Source organism: Hetaerina americana, unplaced genomic scaffold (assembly GCF_022747635.1).
Source record: "Hetaerina americana unplaced genomic scaffold, ioHetAmer1.1.p SCAF_4, whole genome shotgun sequence".
Lineage (NCBI taxonomy): Eukaryota > Metazoa > Arthropoda > Insecta > Odonata > Calopterygidae > Hetaerina > Hetaerina americana.
Genome location: NW_027286985.1, coordinates 66,643,519 through 66,666,284, shown reverse-complemented (window position 1 = coordinate 66,666,284; position 22,766 = coordinate 66,643,519). Strand labels below are relative to the sequence as shown.

Below are 22,766 nucleotides of genomic sequence, written 5' to 3'. Positions count from 1 at the left end.
TTATCAATAGTGCAGAAGATGAGCAGATTTATTTCAACTTAGGTTACTTATATATTCTTCCTGAATGATTTAGCACCCGGGTAAGGGACAAACACTAATGGATTACAGAAATGATTCCTTAATTTTGTTTTGTTAGCAATTTGTAATCCAAAGATAGCCTATTTTTTCGAGATCTGTCAACAGAATTATGAAAGTAATTTAACAAAGCGAAGTCAAAGCACAAGAGTTAGCAGATGAGATATATTCTTCAGAGATCTATAGCAATGGGAAAATGTACGTACGGTGTCATTAAGATTATCGGGAAGAAACAGGAGGGTAAAGATTTTATGATTGTCATAATTTAATTCATTTGGTGGTAAAATTGCCTGGAAGTAAAAAATGGCACACCGAAAAAAATATAACGATAAAGCGGAGTCACTACTGACGTGTTCCAGTAAAACCGATAAACAGCATCCTCAGCTCTGTAATAGCTTCATAAATCTATTTTCTAGGGTTAGCCCGACTTCGGTTATGGCATTTAAAATTTGCGTCTAGAAGGACCATTGCAATCGAGTGAATCAATTCTACATTGAATACATGGTAGGAGGTCAGTCCTTCATATCGAGAAAAAAAGAACACCATAGAACAGTACATGATTTTATATAACGCCTTAGACTCATGTTTAAGTTTCGTAAACATCTATTACTGTTGTGAATAAAAAGAACATGCGATTTGGACTTGGTTTTATAAAATTAAATTTGCTCAAAAGCTTCAATGAATATTGTTTTAAGTTTGAAAGATAACTTATCAGGATGTATCAGCTATTAGTTACACAACCTATACTCACTGGAAGCTAAGATAGCGAAAAATTCCAAATGGAATAAACTTACGTAATTGATTATTTAGAAATAAGCAGAACTTTAAGAAAAGTCTGGCTTTCTTCCAGATTCACAGACCGCAAAAAGATTTATCCGCGACAGATCTCATACGGGTCAAGGAAATACGTACATACATATATTGATGACTGCCTCTACGATCCGTACGCGGAGAGGAATAACGATGAAGTCGAAAGAGACTGTATTGACTATTACTGCTAAATAACTCCCCAGTCAGGTTAATCATTAAAATATATTCAAAAGATCAACATATAAAGATACCAGTTCAATTATTATGGCGGGAAAGCATAAAACAGAGGCCATTATTGAAGACAATTCCTTTAAGTGCGTCTTACACATTCAATGAGATTAATTAGGAAATGGTTTCGTTCTCACTAATAAGACTGATTGCATTAATACAAATAATAGTTAAGTTATGGAACAAGCTACATGGACAAAAAAGGCAATCATTTATTACAGGGTCAGGGCTGGATTTCAAGAGCGTTCACTTTCTCTTATTAACATATTAGGGAGCGGTGACCACTCACCGTTAAACTCAGACTCGTTGGGAGTCTAGATTTATGGCGTTTAAAGACAATATTTATGGAGTAAATAAATTTACAACATGAGATACACAAAACAAAAAAACAGAATGCCAAACTTTCTATCCTCCTAGGGCTAACCTATGCGTATACATACCTTACAAGTCGCGAAAGGGAGTGGCAGGTAGTGTTAGGAAACCAGCCGTGAAAATAGGAAGGAAGTGAGCAAATGCAATAAAGTTAAAATGTAGGGAGATATATGCAAAGATGTATTCATGTACTTTTGATATGGTCGCGGATTACCATCTCTTAGAGCTGCGATCGTGAAGTGCGTGGAGTAAAATGTATCTCTAAATTCATCCATTCTATTGAGCATCTCTTAATTCTCTAACTATTATCTAACCTGCCACTACACGCGTAGTACTGGTGTAGTAACGGTATGGTCGCAAGTAAAGTATCAAGATTGATACCTTAGCTATAGGTTAGATTTCTCTCCAATTCACCTGGGGCGTCTTTAAATGGGTCAATTTAGTTACGTACGTCATACCAGGATTTCTTGCATGAATATCTCGCGTACTAGGTAAGTTTCCTCTGTATTTTATTCATTACTTGTGTCAGATTTCTAATAAGGGTTTCAAATTCCCGCAACTAAAGTTTGTGGGTTAAACTGATGATAAATTACATTTTCTCTCCACTTTTTAGCATCTTCCAATACCTTTTATAAGCAGGCACTACATATACGAGCTCCTGGCTACTTAAGATTTTCATCTCTCTGGAAAACTAAAAGACTTTTTGGCAGGAACGAAGTTCCAAAGTTATGAAGAACTGAAAGAAATGATGACTACTTTTCTCAATGAGCTAGTAGCAGAGGAATATGAAGCTGTTATGCAAAAGCTCGTCACATGTTGTGGCAAATGTATACATTTGCATAATGACTTTGTAAAGAAGTAGTTCAAGTTGTTTAGTTAATATATAAAAATGTTTTCAAGAAAATAGAAATTAGTTATTTTTTAATTTCAAATCGGGTACTTCTCTCTGGTCAACCCTCGCATTAGAACGTATTTCCCCTTGAGTTACTCGGCATATTAGTGACTTCCGAAATTATTTTGTGCTCAGCACGCTCATCAAAACTCTCTGATTGTGCAAATGTACTTTTGCTCTTCTTTTTAAGAAGTACTAGTAAATTAGCAGTTTATCTTTAGTTTATTTTTTTATCCCATGTTGTGCGTCATTTTGCAACGCTCTGTAAATCACATGAAACTATTGAGAGTAGGTCATTATTTCTCTGAGAATGATAATACCTTTGTCGAAAAGTGTCAATTTTATTTAAGAGCGAATACAGCAACAGCATGAAACAGCAAGGGTCCTTAAACGCTCCCCTGCGGGATACGAATATCTCCCACGTAGACTATTGTTGAAAGTTTTCTGGAAAGCCAAATATGACCTCATCCGCATATTTCTTCCTTTCTCCTGATTTTTATAACATCATATATAAAAATTCCTAAAATGTCTTCATGTTTAGTTTGTCCAAAGTCTTGATGACGTTTAGAAATAAGGGTGCTAGCGTCGATGAATTCCATAATATTAGCAGAGTTACTGGAGTACAGCAAAGGGCTAGGAATGTAACAATGTAATATTGGCTCGTGATTGCCAGTCCGTTCCGTTATTATTTATGATCATGCTTAAAAATATGGGTGACGTTGGCGGCCTTGAGTCCTGAGTAACTATCCATATTTTAGGAAATCGAATTTCTAATTGTGTTCCAAGGTATGGTGCGATGTCAAAAGCAAGTTCTGTTAGAGCTGTTTTCTCCTCCTTTCCAGGTGAGTTTCTGCTTTAATGCGAAGGATTGCCGAATTATATCCATAGGCGATATGGTAACGTAATTTCTTTTCGTGTGGTACGAGGAAGCATGCACTTGTTTGGTCTCAGATCGAAGGTATAGACACTATGGAAGATTTCGTTGAAAATATTAGCTTTTTTGTGCTATTTGTAGTTCCATCATCTTAAACTGTTGAATCATCCCAAAGAGGATTCAATGATTTAAGAACCATATAAATACGACAAACAAATAAGTTTTAAACACGATAAATGGTGATCCCCGGCACCTGATGATATGAAGATTGAAATTTGTTGAGATAATGCTCGAGTTAAGATCGTGGGTAATGGAAATGCATGCTACGATAAATCGAAGTTCGTGGATTTATGGTAAATCTTCCTTTGCGGGCGGATTTTGCGTTAAATTCGTCCGTTTGACACCGAGAGGTACACACTGGATACCAGGAGTTTTGGCAGGGAAATACATTGTTCTTTATATTGGCATTACAACCGCTTGGATATGTTTTGAGTTAAAGGATATGGCACATTTCAGCGAAATCCCAGGGGCTAATTTTTGTATGCACTAACTTTGATAATACTCAGTAATAATATTTTTTTCACTGTCGTAGAATGACCCATTTCGTGCAATTGTGAGTTATATTTTCCAATTTTTTCTCTAAATGTCGATTTATGAATTGTTTTACTGATTTATGAATGTATTCTCAATATCATGACCACGGCGAAACCATAAAAAATAATCGCACAATTGTGCATTGAGTATCTGTAAATCCTTCGGCCACAGACCGAGCGACCAATGTGTTTACAATTTATCCCACATGAAATATGGTTTCATATGGAATTTTAATGTTCTTCTCTGAGCCACACCTTTAAAGCAACAAATCATAAGAATCTGGCAGAAGTACATTGCAAGGTAACTTCTTGATTGACTTTTCTATATTAAACACCCTGGAGACGATGCTGTTCGCATGATATCCATTAACGCTTGCAACTGATTTGATAGAGTGACATGCCAATGCAATCGCAGAAGTACTAATGACAAAAAATAATACCAAGACAAAATGTAGGTCCTTCAATAATTCCTTGGAAAATTGAAGAGCTTCTGCAGGTAGTATCGGAAAAGGTTTGATTTTAGTAAATTTCATCTCTCAGTACACTGCTGTGTACACAGTTTCAGCTATTTTCATCACGTGGTTTCATTTTCATAGACAATTGAAGCAACAAACTTTTGTTTATTTAGAAAAATAGCAAAAAAATTCGTGGGGTGATTAAACGCTTCTATTTAAAAGTTTTAACACCGAGAGAAATCAAATCTGAATTTGATTAAGTTCATGGCACACCCGATCCTGTGTTTGCGACTTTTTACCATTGGGTTGATGAGTTTAAACGTGGCCGTACATCCACAAATGATGAACACCGTTAATGGCGTCCAGTGGATTGACAAAATCCACGATATGGTTTTGAGTGATCGATGAGTCAAAGTTCGCGATATAGTTGAGGTCGCAGGCATATCAAAATGCACGGCGTCGATTTATATAACTGTGCCCGGAACACAGATTTATTAATACATTACAGAGACAAAAGAACAGTCGAAACAGTGGGTTTCAAAAGCGATCCGGCTCCGAAGAAGTTCAATACGGGCAAATCAGCCCACAGTTTTTTGGGATGCACGCTGAATCATCTGTATCGATTACTTACAAAAGCAATAAATAGAGAGCATTATGCATCGTTATTGAACCGGTTGAGCGAAGTAATCAAGAAAAAAAACCTCATTTGGCAATGAAAAAATTCTCTTCCATCCACGGGTGCACACGTGCGCAGTTTCGCTGGCGAAAATAATGGAATTAAATTTCAAATTATTATAAAATCCACCGCATTCATCAGATTCTCCCCTAGCCATTTTTCAAATCTCCAAACTTGAAAAAATGGCTCGGCGGAAAATGATTCACGTTGACCGAAGAGGTCAACGTGAATCGTCATCGCCAATACAGATGCCTAAGTTGAGGACCTTCCCAACGCCTTTTTGGACGGCTTAAAAAAGTTAGAGAAGCGCCGGGAAAAGTGTGTCGAGCTAAAAGTATAGAGTTTTGAAAAAAATTCACCATAATAATTCTTTTCTTTTTTTTTCCTACAGACTTATTGAACGACCCACCCGTAATTCCGATGGTGGTCATCGAAATGTTGACCACCAAATGATATTAGTTTCATGTTGAAGCCACATACGATTAATAATTATGCATCATTAGATAAATTAATGTTGAAATATGTATCATTAATTTCATAAAATTAGTAACGATTAATATTATACTTTTGTACCATTATCACAGAAGCTAAAACTGGGACTCGTGAAGCAAAGCAGGATATACGTCTACCTCTACATTAATTCGAATAACGTAAATGTCATCACAAAGATGAGGCAGTAATAGGAATAAATTGAGGTATATGTATCTAAGCCTGTTTGAAATGTATCAAAACATTGATTGAGCTAACAGGCCAATTATTAAATCTCGACGCGGAAGGGAAAATCAATGCTTCTCAGCAAAATAAAGTTTGAAATCCCGACCGAAATGTGACTTTAGTTTCTTTCTCTTTTAGGAAGGGGCAGCCTCCCATTTTTGCGACGAAATTGACGTGTTACCTAATCGATATTCCAATAAAGCTGAACCGGCCTCCGAGAAATCAGTCGAAAGTTTAGTTCGTTTTATTTATAGTGTAGAGGGAAAGCATGGTATTTGAATACATACACTTCATGCCATGCACTTCACCTCTCCGGTTAGGCACAGTTGAAGTCTAATTTAATGATATTTAGGGAACTACCTCTCCGTTCCTACTTCCTTCCGTGCTATCCTAAATTCTCTTTCTTCTTTCGCCCAAGTCTCATTCACACATTATTTGTTACTATTCTTTCTTCTATAGACTTTTTTTATCCATAGTCTTGATAAACTATTCCATCAAATAATCCATGAATTTCGCAGTCAACCATTTTATTTCAAATCATTACCTCTTCTCAATTTTTTATGATTTGCCTCTCATGCATTCTCTCAATATTACCAGGCTTATGATTCCCATTTCAGCCATAGTCGTTTAATGGCGCTCCATAGACCGGAGCGGATTCGGATGTTCTCGAACTTTTAGTATGTCGACTCAAGATAGGAATGGAAGCATAGACAACCATGGAAGCAGAAGTCAAGGGAGGCCAAGGTTCAACCTGGACAGGCAGCATTGCCAAATGAAAGAGAAGGAGGATTACCAGATCATCTAATACATTTCCTTTTATACTCGTTTATTAGTCTCGAGCCTATGTAAAAATACCTAGGAGCCTTCGCACTATTTCTCTTATTTTTTTTACTGTTAACACATCTTTAAGGCCCCATAACCAGCGCACTCAGCTGACATTCATTGTTATCATGATATAACTTAGTCTCAAATTCATGCAATAAGATGGGAAGGACTACACCTGAATACACTACAGATGTCACTGGTTTAGTCAAATATTATCATTAAGCAACAAGCATCTATCGTGAAGATAGTTGAAAATTACTTAAGGTAGGCTTTGACTTTCAATGAACGAAGCTTTGAGCAGGAGTAAACTCATCGGAATTTTTTTTATTTTCAAAGAACCACAATTATTGGACATTTCCATCTTTTATTCCTTTGACTGTAATTCATTTGTTCATATACTCCACTCACTGCCAAAAACCCCATCATCTTGCATTTATAATCCTTAATATCTTCATTTAGTCCACCGTACGAGTTGTGTTTTACAAATATTAAGCCAGGAGATACAAAATCATCCAACTACTCAATTATTCCATATGTTACTCTCATTATGCAAACATTTTTCCCATTTCGCTGACCCAATAAAATTAATCTGGTTTTGGCCCTGTTTTGCAAGCTTTTGATACGCAAGGGGAGAGAGCCACCTGGTTAAAATCCTACTTTAATATGCCTCATGAGCTCATGAAGAACTGCCACCACCAGCACCAGTGCGTTCAGAGCCATAAAAAGACCGAGCATTGGTTGATAAACTCATAAATGCCAGTGAAAACCTCCTTTCAGGTCGTAGGAAGTGTTCCGACCACGGCTGCATTTATGGCTTGAGGGATCGACATTTAAAAACACTGCCTTACGTGACGGTATACGGGTGGCCAACTCATTTCGAAGGGTTTTTTGAAAGCCCAAGAAAAAGTGGGAGCCCAAAGAATTCTCGGGTACATCGAGGAACCATCGGGACCGAGTAAACAATATGAGTGTGGGGAAGGGGAGGAGGCGAAGAAGGGGGGGGAGAGGAGGATCACAAGTGTGTTGACGAGCACGGGGGGGGGGGGGAAGGGGACGCGACAGACTGCGGGTGAGCGAGGTAAGCGCGCTTGAAAAGATGCGAAAAATGTAAAAAGGAGTGACGCTTTTGTACACGAGGGAGGCTTTGAAAGGGGGGGGGTGGAGGGGGGAAAGGGGGGGGGGGGTGGAGGGAAGGGGACCAAGGTTAAGGCAAATGAGAGGAGGGAAGGGAGTGGTGGAAGAGCTGGTGGAGGGTAGGGGAAGGGAAGATGAGACGGCATTGAAGGGAAATCGTGGCAGATGAGAATACGGAGGATGCCGAGAGGATTTTTGGGACGTACGGACGCTTAATTGGATGGCCTCCGCTCCATTCGGCGCAGCATCCCCGTATTTCTCCTCATTTGCCACACATTTGGGAGCTGCGCCATAACTCATTGAAGGGAGAGCGAGCATGACAGTTTCCTATATCTATGTAACCCCGTCTTCCTCTGTCATCAATCCGCGCACTATATCATGCCGCTAACCATCCCTCCCACGCCGCCGTTCCACCCTCTTCCCTCCCTCGGTGGTGAAATGAAGCCCGGCTCGGGTTCGGACCTTTTCATCAAGCCACTCCCTCCCAACGCCGAAAAAAACAGTACCGATTACTAAAGTCAAAGAAAGCGAAGTTACGGTAGCTTTAAACCATTCCTAAACATTTGACAGTGAATTTTATTCCTGCAAGTGCAATTTCCTACAACTCCAAAAATATCGTTGTTTTAACTATATTGGTGGATTGATTGCAAATAACTCTTAAAATTATAATGATGTTAATGTTAATGTTTCAGGTAATAACCTCATAAGTGTTCTTAAATATTTTATTTACTTTACATACTGTATTTTAAAGTTTGCATGGCCTAACTCTAATGTAATCACTAATAAACGTAATTTTGTTTCCTGCGGTTACCTATTATAATATCATAATTAAAGTGGACCACATACTATTACGCAATAAGTTATGTACTTGGAAGCATTGCATAAGCATCGATCGACTATACTTGTAAACACTCTCCGATGTCTCCTATTTTAGTCTAAAGAGGTCCATTTTACGCGTACCAATGAGATACTCTCCCAAGCTTAAATTTCGCAATGGGAGAAATCGAAACCATACGGTAAATTAGATTTTATGCATTCCTATTTATTTTCTTTCATTTTGAAATTAAACACTCAATGTGACGATATACAAGGCGGGGAAATTCCCGGAATGCCGGAATATATTTCCCCCTTCATTGGGATTATCTTGTGCACGGACAAGTCATCTTTGAAACTTAATGAATTATAATAAATTACACCCTATTTTCTCTTGATTTTTCGATCGGCTTAGATTATTGTTATAAGTTTTGAGTTTCCGCGTATTTTTATTCAATTCACCCTCGATGTGAGATACCTTATTTTCGAATGCTTGCAATTATTCCGATTCATATGCCTACAAAGCGCGATAGAAACTCGAGAGTTGTCCATTAGCAATGAATATATAGCCTCCTTATTATAATATTTTGAACTACCTGGACGAATATCATCATTAAAAGGATTTTATTATCGAACTGTTTTAAAATTAGGTATGTTGACATATGAACGTACTTCCGCGGAGCTCAGTAGGAAGGGAATTGTCCTCTGGCACTGACATGAGGTCATCACCGAGTTCCCACGGTCATGGCGATTACGCAACATCCATACCAGAACCGGGACCCGAAAATATAACATTATAAGGAAGCGTAAGAGACATACTGACGTAGCCAAATCGACTACCAGGATGAAGAATATTTTTATTTCAACATCAATATTGGCAAAATGTTACCAAGTCGCCTATCTTTATATGAAAGTATATTCAATGGTCTCTTGTAATCACTTCCCTCCAACCACATCATAGATCCTTAAAAGTACAAACTTTTCAAGGCCACAGTGAAGTCCTAAAAATTCATCAAAACGTCCGAGGGGAGAAAAAATGAAGGATCTTGTTTCGTAAAGAGCGGCATAGGTCGTGGAAGTTTATGCTGAAATCGTACCTTCACGGAAACTTTTCAAAACTGAGTTCCTATCTGACTAAACACCAGCGGAATGCTAAAAAAAATGGATTGATTCGTGATACCCATTGTACTTCCCAAAAAGGTGTTCTGCATAATTTTATGTGTGATCAGTCGAAGGTGAAGTTTGAACCGATCGCGAAGTTTTTACAAAATGGCATATAACGCCCTCATTGAGAATGATGAAAATCATGGAGAATGATGAGAAGTATATTTTCAAGGAATGCGATTACTTTTATCCTAACTTAATTTCCCAAACAAAAAGTACTAGGTCAATTCAAAAACCTGACAGAGCTCAATTCATTTTATACCCTAGCACCACATTAATGTTTCTTTTCACCAGAGTGAGATGATGTGAAATTAAGCCGCGAAATGATTTTTTCATTTGATGGTGAGCTCAATCTAAATTCTAAACCACGACTACTTTCTATTTTATTACTTTCGACGATGACTAAAAATCTCAATTAATTTGTAACTCCCTGATACATTTATAAAACTTACACCATGCATGCAAAAAGGATTCCGGAAGAAAATTTCAACGAGGAACGAAGGTCTAGCAATCCGTGAGGATTCGCATCACATGGATCGATAACGCTGGTGATACGAGGGCCAAAAAAGTATTTTAAAAAGGTGCTCCGTATCCTGGCATTTCGAGCGTGAATTTTTGATTGCTCGCTTGCCTGCAACTCAGTCGACGTGCGCTGAGATGGTACAGGGCTCCGGACGAATCATTATTAATTTTTAAAGAGCCTTCCGTCATGCTGTGTCGTTTTTTGTCTGGTGCACCTTTGAAAAATTCATATAGCATGCCAATTTTTCATAGAAAGAAGTTTAAATATCCGGTACAACACACAGAAGAATCCCTAAGAATATCCACGTACGTGTCTGACCAAAATAAAACAGATAAAACAGCCACTGAATTTAAATATAAGATACGCCAAACCATCCTTAATACTTAAATGATAAAATCTGCTTTTGGTTTGGCCATTTCTCGAGTAAACTGATGATAGTGTGTTACACAAAGAGATGAATTAGTATTTTTGTTGGCCTAATAGAGATAGCACGACAAAAGATGCAGAGAAAGACGAAACATTTTCAAAAACATAAAAGATGAAGGTAAAAAACAATTATTTCGTGAAAACCTTTTACAAATTTGAAATCTGCATGGTAATAATTTTATTGAAATCAGGTTTAAAACTGAAATTCAATAGATATTGAACATAACTACAGCAATTTTAACCCAAATTAACTCGCTTTATTTTTGAAAAAGTTCGTCCTTACTTTTTCTACATTAGACTAGTGTTTCAAAAGTAGTGTTGTAAAGTCCTATATTTTTTCAATTAAGAGATATTTATTGAATATTCCGTGCTTGTACAAATGTAAAACATTCATCAAAATTAAATCATACGTATTTTGCATAAGTGAAAGAGGTTTTAATAATCTTACAAAGCGTCTCTCTCTAAACGTTTCGTTATTTAATCGAAAATTTATATTCAATGATATTCAATATTTAATGAAAAATAAACTCTGTGGACCTACTATTAGCGAGAATTTAGTACTCATTCCTCTCCCCACACAAATTTCCTTGCATTGAAGCCCGACATGGGGATATTACAATTTGTAATAGTCTTCTCATAGTCGAGCCCAAACCATTAAACCCGACGGAAACCCAATTCACGTCGGGGAGGAGCGCCAGCCATCCGAGGTCCAACCACATAAGAGTCGAAAGCATATTGGTAGAGCTTGCCTTTAATACGATATGCATCTAGTATTCACCGAGGTATCCGTAATGCATAAAACCACTAGAAAAAAATTAATTTCTTTGCATGCGTTCCAATAGGTGCATATGTATTTTTATATTAGATGCTTCTATTCGTAACTATCTAACACTAACTAACTTAACTACTAATTCGTAATTAACATTTTTCCTTCGCGGATAGTGAAAATTCCAATAGCCCTCGTGTCCAAACATACCTCTAAGAACAAACGTCACAATTTCTCCTCTTACGGATCCTTTATTTCTAGACCTGTAAAAGCTTAGGCGAATTGAGGACAACTGAGTTTTCGGAAGATATGTTGGTGATCCAGTTGCGAGTTGATTTTAACACGCGGAGATGATGAGTAATGCGTTCGTCACCTGACCCGGAGATAGTGAGCTCCATTCCCGTCTCTGACACGGATGTTGGGCCGTTACGTCCATTTTTTCAATGATTATCTGCAATCATTGAAGTGTCATCAGTTATTGTAGCCCATTTAACACAAGTTTACAGAAACGATACCGTATAACTTTTACCTTCCGAAATAACATCAGGCGAACAATGATTTCAACTACACACCACACAGAATTTAAGTTGGTCTACCTAACTCCGACTGAATTTATGATTGATCACCGAACCTAAATTTAAAAAAAAACAACCCTGTAATTGACTACTGTGGATGAAAGTTTCATTGGAAGAAAATATTTTTTATTGGCTTATTAAATCAGAAGCTTCGCAGACGTCAGATGAAAAGTGCTTCCAATTAATGACACCAACATTAAAGTGACTGACTGAAAGTGACTAAATTACTGACGTTTCGGTCATTGGCTGTTCGGTTATAGATGCCGCAATTCTGATTAGATTTTTATCATTTTCAAACAATAAATACTCAACAATAATTTCCAATTTATCTTTCAAGGATTTATTCACGCGACATAGAAGGGTCTCCTGAGTAGAATTTATGAAATGACGTCTGCAAGCCAGAGAAGTTAAAAGAATCGCTGCTCTGCATCGAAAATTCATCTCTTATTAAACTATTAATGGGAACTTACTGATCAGTCATACCTCTATCAATACACTTTGACCAAATATCAAACCAAATAATACTAGAAAAAAAATGTTACATTTGTTACGATAATGAAAAAGTGTTCATTGATCCTATTGCGTTCAATTACTCTATTCAAATCATTTCGGAATGTCCATGGTCTTCGTCATTTGTTTTAAAAGGCTGCCCCCCCCCCCCCGAAGAAAACATTTAAGTCTTATTGGTCACAGTTCTAAAATATTAAAATGTAAACTGCAGGGATATATTGTAGTGAAGTCTTACGTAAAATTAATTTTTAACAATAAAATTCTCAGCCTCATCAATTGTGTTTATCCCAACGTCCGAGATTTTCAATTGAATATGTTCAGTAATTGAACGGCAGAAACAAATTTATTTGTTCTAACAGCAGAAAAGAATAAGATATAAACCAGAGTCATGAAAGATAGTAGGTTCTACCATAGAGTGATCCAGCTTCTGTCACTCAAGCCGAAAATGACCTTGTTTGTCACCATTTACAGCACTTACCGTTGCTATTCGCAAACAAAAACATAGGAAACTGCTTAACTGAAGAAGACAAAAAAGTTAGACTAAGGAACTTATATGTTTCCAATTAAATGGATAACTTTCGTCATAAAAGATGATTTTTTCCCTCATAGCAGTCATTCAAACACCTTTATAACTCATTATTTTCATAGGTCAAGGAATTAATATTCACTACATCTCACTATCCGGTTAATCAATATAATGAATACCGAGGAGAAATTGTAACTATGCTTCGAAGGATAAAAATATACGTTTGTAAATCAATCAACTTAAGTACCAAAATTTTCAAATGAGACCACTTTCTTTTCGACAATATGAAATCAAAATAAAAACGTTCTCTTAAAACCAGTTGAGCAAGTAAAAAAATGAGTTATTTTGGCTTTCAAATATGAAGCATTAATAATGATACCGGAACCATTTACTAGTCCATGGTCTCACATATTTCAAACTCGTTCAATGGAACATCTTTAGTAAATGATATGAGAGTTTCCTATGATCTCGTAAAAAACGACTATATGACTACATATTTTTCATCAGACCATTTCATTATGCTCTTGGTTGCGTTATTCAGAAAATAAAAAAATATTTATAGAATAATCATCACACTAAAAATGGTTTCAAATCAAAATGCGTCATAAGATATTCCAACATGCTATAAGGTATCTCACTACTAGGCTCTTCAGTATAGCTTCCACCAACTTCGATGATCGAGGAAGCAGATGAACTCTTGGAAAGACATCCACAATCCGAAGGGCTATCGATCATCTTTCAACCCCATCCGAGTTCTGCCTGAATTGTCACAAACCACTTCCTCCGCCCTCCTGACTCCCTTCTTGGGATTATTTCTTAAGCTTCTTGGCTCCCGAGACCAAAACCCGTCCACAAAGACAAACTTCGTATACGTTGGTGCCAACACCCCATCACTCACGCCCTCCCAATTTTACCCGAAGCTTCGCTTAACTTCATCGCCAAAGCGCAAGACAATAACCGAAATTCCCGCATATATCGCACCCCATCCAGGGGCGGATGGACCTGCGCGTTGCGGTGGAATAATGCAATTTACGCAAGAGGGGCAAGGGGTAAAAAAGAGATCGTAAAGATTCAAACATAACTGCGGCATGTGTTTATCAATAGTTTCCAACCTTTTCACAAAAAGAACCCCGCGGAGCGTTTATCCGTGAGGCAAGCGCTTGAGGAAACCCATGTGTTCTGGGAATAATATTTATCTCACCACCATATGGCCCAAGCTTCCTCGGGGAGCGGCATAAAACACGCGGATTTTAATACTGACTAATGGAACTTTTCCGGATTATTTCCTCTCAATCATTTCCAATGAGAGCTTTACGGGCGATTCTGACCTCAAACGACTCCGCGCCATCTCATGCAACCCACACAATTCACAAACCACTTTCGCCAAAAATAACGCCTGTCATTTCGTTTCTCGGACGTTGCCTAACGTTAAACATACGCGCACGAATACTTACAAATTATCTTTACCATAGGCGGTACCTAGACTGAAATTCTGTGCGACACACCGTCTGAATTAGAACCTCGGCATATGGCTGCACAAGCATTAAATAATAAAAGGTAGCGGTCGAATTAAATAACTAAAAACTAATAAATAAGTACCTGAATCCTTTGCATGATAACGCACATAACATATGAACGCGTATAACATAACGCGCTATAACATATGAACTGAATTAGCATTAGCTATCAACACCCGGTGCGGAGAATATTAAACTTGACTGGGAAAAATTCTCTCCTATATTTTTATATTTACACGATTACTAAAAAAACAATGAAGCTAATTTTTTTTTTAAATTAACTAGTATGTTCATATGTAGAACAACATATACCTTTCAGCGTCTCGTATTAATTAACTTAAAAATTTTAAATAAAATAAATAAGACCAGAAATGATCATAAAGACGGATGTGAAAACGTACTCGTCTTCTAAAGATGAGTCGAATATTGTTAAAAGGGTGAAGGAAGGAAATACTGTCAAAGGGAATCGCATCCATCTTTCAAAGGGGAAATATAAAAAAGCAATATGAATACAAGCATGTCCAGATGGAAAATGGCTGATGACGAAAATAATAAAACCAAACGGAAGGTAAAGACGTCGTCAAATAAAGATTTTCTCGGTAAATAAGCAGCATCACATGGACATATTTAATGAGACGACCCGCGCGAATTCTCCGGGTATGGTTCTGACGAAGGATCATTCTTTGCCTTCGAGGCAGATTGGTTGAGTAATTTTTTTTAAGCGAACACTCAGTTTCTATGATTCATCCATTTCACAAAAAAGAAGACCCACACGCTAACTTAAGATTAAAGGAATTTCGGTCCCAGCCATTATTCAAGAAATAACCACCAATCCTTTTATCAATTTTATGGTTAAAATATTAATAGGAAAAAATCTTTTTCCTCATGAGCGGTTTTCCCCGTCATCAAATTAACCTTGATGGACGAAACATTAATGAAAAAAAGGTTCCCGTAAATATTGAATGCTCATCTCAAGGGGGAATCCTGAACTCAAACCACTGAGCAGAAAATCCTGTCACGCCACTTCCAAAAGACCTAATTGTGAAGATATCCCACGTAGTCCATTTAACTTGATCTTCAAATTTAGAAAGTCGATCAATAAAAATTTGTAACGTAAAAAAGCTTAGGCACAGCAAGCATCGCCTAGTGCTTCTTTTTCATCATGAATTGACCTGCTTTTGGGCGCTCGACGGGTGGGATTCGATCGCGTTTAGAACAGAGGGGAGAAAAAAAACCTCTTCTTTCCCTTCTTCTGTGAGAAACGACACCCTATGAAAAAAAGAAATCAAAAGCGCAATTCGGAAATCATCCGAGACGCCCACAATCACTCTAATCCCAGACATGCACACTTAAGGGCGAGTGCCCCAGTGGGCGGTAATTCCAAGACTTCCCGTGACCTGCGAGTCTCCAGACGGAGAGAGCCGGAGCGTCGCAGGAGAGTGAACGTGTCGGCGGAAGTGCGAATAGGAAGAGTGGAGAGAGGTGGAGGAGGAAGGAATGCATTGTGGCGGGGGAGAGAGGGATGGGAGGAGAGAGAGAAAGAGATTCCAGGAAAGTTTTAGTCCCTAAAAGAGCGAGCCATTAATGGGACGGAGCTTATTTGGTGTTTTCCCGAGTTCGTCATCGAGATGTAATGTGGTTCGCCGTCGAGGGAAACCACGGGAGTTTGGGCAAGGTTGACTCTTGAGGGGGGGGGAAGGGACAATGAAGGAAGAGATGGAACGAAAGAAATTCTTGTGATGGTCGCCATTTACGGAGAAAAGTCATTGGCATGCTCTGGGAGAGCGCTCGCTTAGATCCCATCCGGCCGTGAACGGGTTTTCCTCTTGGGTAACACTTCACAGAATATCCAGCCCGAAGTACCGGCGACGCAATTCTCGCAAGTAAGGACTGCCAATGTTGATGGTAGATTTTCTCGCGGTAACATTAAAAGTTTCCTTATTATGGATGATATTTTAAAGACAAAGGCTGAATAATAAACGGAATATTTTTTTATTCAATAAATTAATTAATTTTCATAAGCGATCGTAGTATGAGCACTCATACTCGCATGAGTCGTTTAGTCACTCCTCCACGGGTAAATACAATGAAAAACATCACAAATGACGATTCCAAAGAAACTGCGGGAGATGCCGCAACAGTAACTTTTAACGGAGTCATCCGCTAATGTGCATTTCAATGCAACAATTTCAGAGTGTAGAAATCATCCCGGTCAAGGCGAATGATTTTTACACTCTGAAGTTGTTGCATACAAATGACGCTGCTCACGGAACCGATTCTACTATATACAGCTCCTCGCGTTCAGCGTAAACATTCCAAGCACGCCAGTTCGAACAGTCCCGGCAGTGAAAAAAATTAGTTGTAATTGTGCTCAGTGAAACACTTCTGAATACAACAGAAGAAATAGAAGAAACCTGCTGCGGCGGACAGGTCAGTCATGCACCGGCCTGTCAAGCCAAAGGTCGTGAGTTTCAATGCCGCCACGAGCATTGGTGCTTGATGCGAATTTTCAAAATAGAACGCTCTTCGGCGACGCACAAATATATAAAAATACTTATATTGATTTTTGAAATATAGAAACACAAAAAAAGGACACTCACATTTGAAAATTGACGTTTCGACGGCACGGTCGTCATCATCAGATATATATATATATATATATATACATATATATATATATATATATATATACATATATATATATATATATATATATATATATATATATATATATATATATATATATATATATATGCTTTCGTAGACGTAACACAGAAGTGCCGAATAGTACAATACACAGTAGCACACAATATAGAAACACAAAAAAAGAAGAACACTCACACGTTATTTCTTGATATTTCGACGGAAACAATCCGTCTTCCTCTGAAGATATAGAAGTAATGCTTCTATATCTTCAGAGGAAGACGGATTGTTTCCGTCGAAATATCAAGAAATAACGTGTGAGTGTTCTTCTTTTTTTGTGTTTCTATATTGTGTGCTACTATATATATATATATATATATATATATATATATATGTGTGTGTGTGTGTGTGTGTGTGTGTGTGTGTGTGTGTGTGTGTGTGTGTGTGTGTGTGTATATATATATATATTTATATATGTGTGTGTGTGTGTATATATATATATAGTATATATATATATATATATATATGTATATATATGTATATATATATGTATATATATATGTATATATATGTATATATATATGTATATATATTTATTTATTTATGCATATATATTTCCTCATATCTATTTCCATGTATATATGAGCATCGGATGAGGACATTTTAGGAAACTTCGACTTTGTGTCACTTATCACCTGAGTTCCACGATGACATAAATAATCCCAAAAAGCTAACCGAGGAAGGATTAACGCGTCACACGCCCCTGAACTTGGCGAGTGCTGTTTAAAAACATCTATATTTATTACAACGAGGAAATATACTCAAATAAAAGGACGCGGCCACGGTTCTCTTCTGTCGCCAGACATAGCTAATATATGTGTTGAGAAATTTGAAAAATATACTCTGGCGTCCAGAAACTATCCTACCCTATTTTGTATATAAACGTTTTGCTTGTTATTTGGCGACACGGAAAATGGACTCCTGAATAATTTCACGAATACCTTAACAGCACATTTGGAAACATTTAAGTTCAAAAAATAAATCGAGGGAAATTGTTTCGTACCTAATCTTGATGTGTTGTCTAAAACGAAGGCTAGCCTCGGGCATTTTGTTTTCCGGAAGAAAACGCCACATGGACCGGCATTGAAAAGCAACTTCTCATCATTGCCCATACCAGGAGTTGTACCTTATTAAGACGTAATGTCATCGAGCTAACACAGTATCAAATAAAAAGATCGTTTAAAAAAGACAAAAGGAGCATCTCCTTGCGGTTTTTAAAGGAAATTGACGCCGTCTTTCATTCATAAAGATGGCCTCAAATAAAAAAGGAGATGACAATGACTAGAAAGATGAGAGCAAGTTTATTGTCTTACCAAAGCTGGCACACATTGCGGAAATAACTGATGGCAAAGTTCGATTCCTACGTAGAGGCTTGATTGATACCATATTTGATGCTGTGAGAAAAATTAGAGGTATGCTGCCATATACGAAAGATACTAAACCGCCTCTCGAAGCATTAGATTCAAAATACCTGTAGGTCGAGCTAAGTGGGAAAAAGCAAATGATCAATTACGATCAGACCGAGGGAGCATTGAAGATCACCTGATGTAAGGTGGTGGATTATTTGAACCTTCTCAGAGCACTTCATGTCTGCACTGGAACACTAATCGATGAGGCTTAAGCTTTGACATCAAGTAGGCTATATTTTCGTCCGGCTCATGAGAGAATCGAGATATCCAAAATACTATTTAATTTTAATAGGAAATAATATTATCGCCTAAGCTCTGAGCGAGAAAGGTACCTATTCACCAATGAGAAATTACGGGCCGCTTAATATTTATATTATTTTTTTAATCTGGCGTACAACGGCCAACGGTGGTCTCATTGAAACTTATAGAAGGGTGGCAAATTAAATACATTCTTCAGTCAGTTTCTGACGATGTCTTCAGTAGGTAAAAGGAAAGTTATTTTTTAACATGCCCAACGCGCAGCAGGAAATACTGAAAAAATTTATAGTGAAAGTATTTATTGAAGCGTTAAGCCATACGCAAGCTTAAAACAATCTCCAATCTTATGTAAGATGGAGAGGGAGGGTGTTTGGCGAAATCTTTAACGAATTTATATGGAGATGCTTATGTTGTACTGACAGCACAAATAGAGAAATACATGTGGATCACAACGAGGTATATTACACCAGAATAAGACTTGCGTAATACAAACCTACAGGCACGTAGGCCGTCTTTCAAGAAACTTTCGGTTCGTCCCTGAGGCGATTAAACTTGTTAAAAGCACTGAATATGCTGGTGGGAAGACGAAATAAAGTAACACAGTTTCCAAATTACGTTTTTTATTTATTATGATTTTGGTGGAATTAGAAGCTAAAGACTGCTTTACTTCTAAGCCTTCATAAGACGACACTAAGAACCCTAAAAGATATAATTAATTACAATAAACCACTTTTCATCCTACCTATGTTTTACCTTCCTTCATTTGACCAAAATCCATTTATTTTCCTAACTCTCCCTCGCTTGTCCAACATTCTTTATTCTTTCACATAATATAAAAATAGCTTCCATAGAAATTACATACATCGTGAATATCAACAAAAACCCTATGCTAGGGTAATATCGACAAATATAACTTTAGTGAATACTCAAGCAAGGATTCCTGATCGTCCGAGACTATAAATCGAACAAAACACATTAAAGAATTAAATAGAAAATTCACAAAAAGTGAGAGCTATTGCACGAAACTATTCAATGGGATTAAAGGGGAAATTTCCGAAGCTGACTTGGCACATTAATGAACTGTTCCTCGTTTTTTACCACACCGACTAATTCCGAAGCATTCGGAAAAAGAGAGCGTGGCATCATGGCACTTGTCTTTAGGGAACTTCACACACAACTTCTCTCTCATGACTCATTTAATATTTTATAGCAACCCTTACCACACCCAATTTGCATGGTGCATACGAGTAGAAATATGTAATGATGCTGTAGCTGGACGGTTTATGAATGTCAAACTACGATAATGGGATTCCTATAAGATAGAGTTTTGGAAGCATGAGGACTTCAGAGACTCGTACAATCGATGGATTCCTTTATCGTCCATCTTCAGTATCTTTGGCATGCATGTAATTAAACCAGGTGGTGTGTAAAGAACGTAGATGTTGACTTTCACTAGAAATAACAATATCCCATTTTCCTTATCAGATAAGATGGCTAGTATGTGAAATTTTGACAACAAATTCATCCGATAGGTTCCTCTTATCCGTCTCACGCAAAAATTAGACATTCTCCATCGAATAAACCTAAATACTAAAGTCCCCAATTAGCATAATTATCACAAAAGATACCCATTTCAATTCCCATATATGCGACTTTGAGCTCCCATATCATGCTTGCTTTCGCAATCCTTCCCCATTCCTTTCCAAGTTGCTTTCCTATCATTGAATCTAAATATTGCTTTTTTAAAAGTATAAAAATGAAGAAAAACGCAATATGAAGGACATGTAGGAATAGACACAATACGTTAAAATGCATCAAACTTCACTAATGAGGTACTACTGCAATTTATCATTCAAAAGGCACGTAGATAGAGCGCCTACCGTCGCTGATCGGATATAAAAGTGAATATTGACCCGAAATTTCGATTCCGGATTTACCCGTCCTTTGTCACGGGAATATACCTAAGCAAAATCCGTAAGGAGACCAGTCAAAGAAAAACGAGTTCACGACCCCGAGTGGCGATACTAACCGTTCCGTATGGCTTCGGATCGAATGGAATCATATATACTCGAATGACTATTTCAAATACTCCGTCATCATGCCCCATGAGATTTATTTTTCTTGATCATAAACTCGTTGTCTCCGATTACTATTCCAACAAGTTAATTTGCACGAGGTCTGAGATAGCGAGTCAAAATATGCTCCATTCCATAATTCAGTACATTTTCTCCAGAGTGAGATGAATGGATGGAGATATTAGTTGTCGGAGCATGTCGAATATCCAATACTGGCCGGACTTAGTATCAGTTATTATTTGTAGTCTTTAAATGTTAATACTTCGAAAAAATAGTAGCATATGAGGTGACTTTCATCATCACATTAATTGACCGAAAGCGTGATTGTTCCGCTCTTTCCGACGTGTAGTTAACATATTTCTTTTATTTCCGTGGTCTTGTATAACCATCCACGCACTTTCTTGCGCTTCGCACCTTTGACTCCATTTCTTTGCACCCCTATCTCGCCGAAAATGTATCTTCCTGCCTCAGCTGCAAATATTTATCCCAAATCTAAAATTCCTAGTATCAGTTTACAGCAAGGATTCAAAGCTGAAAAAATCTCAATAATTTCTCCGAAAAACTTCTGCACATAATTCGTCACTAGTCTTACTACACACACGTGGAGTTCATACCATTCCGCTATATGCTGCCTCAGATTAAGTTGAATTAGTTATCCTCATCTCCATTTCATTAACACCTTTTCACTCCAGGACTTCTGACTGAAAGACTTTTGGTGTTATTCGTCACTCATTTTTTTCTCAAAATTAATGAAACGTACTAATTTACCACCTCTTTAGTAATGTAAAGCCTAAATTAAATTAAGTTATCCAAATAAACGGTTTTCACACCGGAGGATAATCTCAATGTCCCCAGAGGGGATTTTGAATAAGGATTCACAACGTCATCCTCAACAGGTTTTGCTTTCTCTCCTAGACGATAAATATGAATTTCGTCATCATAGAGTAGCGTATATCACCATAAGTCATCGCCATGCGAGTATCATGTATTTGGGACGTGATAGTTCAATGGGTAGAGCGCTGGGCTACTGGTCGGAGTGCCCGGGCTCGATTCCGAGTGATGTCTTTGGGCATCCTCAGCTTCACCCAAGTTTTGATATTTTTCGGGTGCCACATCTTCCTGGGAAACCACATGCGGCATAGGAAAAGCAACTGACCGTCCCCGACCTTGATGTTTAAATTTCATACGTCGTTTGGCTTAGTACGAGGTGAACTCTACCCTTAAACCTCTTAAATCAAATTTCGAGTTGATTACTTTGGTTGTCATCGTGTATTATTCCTTCACGCAGATCCGCGAGATGAGGAAAATACGGAAGAGTTTGCCGAGGGGACGAGAGGAGGGGGCTGAGGACGAGGAGGAGGGTGCGGCCGACACCACCACGGGGTCGAACCGGCAACTGCCCTGCGCCTACCGCCATGCAGCCGCAAACGCCTTCTCCAAGGGCCTCTTTTACTGGCTCACACCCCTGCTGAGGCTGGGTTACTCGCGACCGCTGGAGCTGGAGGACTTGGGTCGACTCCCGGATGAAGAGAGCACGAAGTCCCACTTCGACCGATTCAAGCAGATCTTCGATGAAGAGAAGGTGAGTTAAAAATTACCGAACGAGCCCGAATAACATGATTATTGCCATAAAATTTGTGGGGCTGTTTTGAGATCATAATATACGTACGTAACATCAATGTATACCTTGGACCTTTTAATTTCGAATTTCTCAAGTACTAGATAGGTCCGTACATGATATGTACGGTCCTCTTCAGTAAAATATTGAATTCTTCACTACGCTTCACTCATTCTGCAGATATCGTTCAATGCAAGTCGGAATCGCGCTAAATAACGAATGGGAGTCGGCTCAT

General features: G+C 37.9%; 1 protein-coding gene across 5 annotated transcripts in view; it reads left to right on the top strand.

Annotated features, from left to right (window-relative positions):
- Positions 1–22,766, top strand: part of Sur (Sulfonylurea receptor) — a 100,007-nt gene that overhangs the window by 20,992 nt on the left and 56,249 nt on the right. For all 5 annotated transcript variants that reach the window (XM_071590768.1, XM_071590765.1, XM_071590766.1 and 2 more), the window contains exon 3: positions 22,202–22,495. In XM_071590768.1, coding sequence (XP_071446869.1) covers positions 22,202–22,495 — 294 coding nt within the window. The remainder of the gene's footprint in view (positions 1–22,201; positions 22,496–22,766) is intronic.